Genomic DNA, 1,007 nt, shown 5'->3' on the forward strand with positions numbered 1-1,007 from the left:
TCCGCGGAAGGCCTGGGCTGGCGGGGCCTTGCGGGGGAAGAGGCCTGTGGAGCCCAGGCCTGTGGGGCCCGGGGGGCCCAGCCCCTCTTCCTCCTCCTCCTCCTCCTCCTCCTCCTCGAAGTCGTCTTCTTCCTCCTCGTCCTCGTCCTCGTCCGCCATGTCCTCCTCGAGCTCTTCCTCCTCCCACTTTTGCTTCCTGCAGCGGACACAGGGCACTGGCAGGTCAGGGCACCAGTCTGTCCCAGCACCAGGGAAAGGTCCACTGTCTGCCCCAGCCTCAGTTTTCCCCTTCTGAAAGTGGAAAGCGCAGGCTCCCGTACGCTCGGGCCTCGGGGTCCCTAAGCACTCAGATTATTGAGGACATTCATTCTGTCCCCAACATCCCAGAACAAGATGACCTGTTCTAGGTCACAGATCCCAGCTCCTGTTCTTCTATGTTCCTGTCCTTTGTCCAGCCTGCACCCCAAATCCTCAAGCCATTCCTGCCCCAGGGCCTTTGCATGGACTGTTTAGTCTTCTATGCTTCTCAAGTTGCCAGAACATTGCACACCTCTATCTAAAGCCCACCCCGCTCCAAAGCACCATGATGATTTTCTCTGCAACCCTACTGGGCCCAACTCACATGTCATCATCCGAGCCCATGTCCTCAAAGTGTCCATCTCCTTCCAAGCATCCCAGCCTCTCCTTGCCTTGGCCAGGTGAGCTGTGAGCTCCCTCCTGGTCCATGTCCTCATCCTCCGAGCCGGGAGGACCGTCCTCAGAGCCGTCACCAGGGCTGGGTGGGTGTCCAAGGCCCGCAGCGGCGGCCCGCATGGCAGCCAGTGCCGCCATCTGTGCCCGCTGCATGCGCACACTGTCAGGCTCTCTGTCCTCATCCGGGGTGCCCCGTGCGCGGGCTGTGGGTCCAGTGGCGGGGGTCTCAGGTGGTGGTGGCTGCTGCCGGGCCTCCAGCTCCTGGTGTGCACGTTGCTGCCGTTGCAACAGGGTCTCCATCACCGCCTGCAGCT

The 1,007-nt window shown here is 61.9% G+C and overlaps 1 protein-coding gene across 1 annotated transcript in view; it reads right to left on the reverse strand.

The window, feature by feature from the left end:
• The window catches only part of Arid3a (AT-rich interaction domain 3A), a 30,066-nt gene that overhangs the window by 26,594 nt on the left and 2,465 nt on the right, over positions 1–1,007 (reverse strand). Inside the window, exons 3-4 of the mRNA XM_019209091.1 lie at positions 623–1,005; positions 11–196 (exon numbers count right to left, since the gene is read on the reverse strand). Of these exons, the coding sequence (XP_019064636.1) occupies positions 11–196; positions 623–1,005 (569 nt within the window). The remainder of the gene's footprint in view (positions 1–10; positions 197–622; positions 1,006–1,007) is intronic.

The sequence above is a fragment of the Fukomys damarensis genome, unplaced genomic scaffold (assembly GCF_012274545.1).
Source record: "Fukomys damarensis isolate Sample0158 unplaced genomic scaffold, DMR_v1.0_HiC HiC_scaffold_37, whole genome shotgun sequence".
NCBI lineage: Eukaryota > Metazoa > Chordata > Mammalia > Rodentia > Bathyergidae > Fukomys > Fukomys damarensis.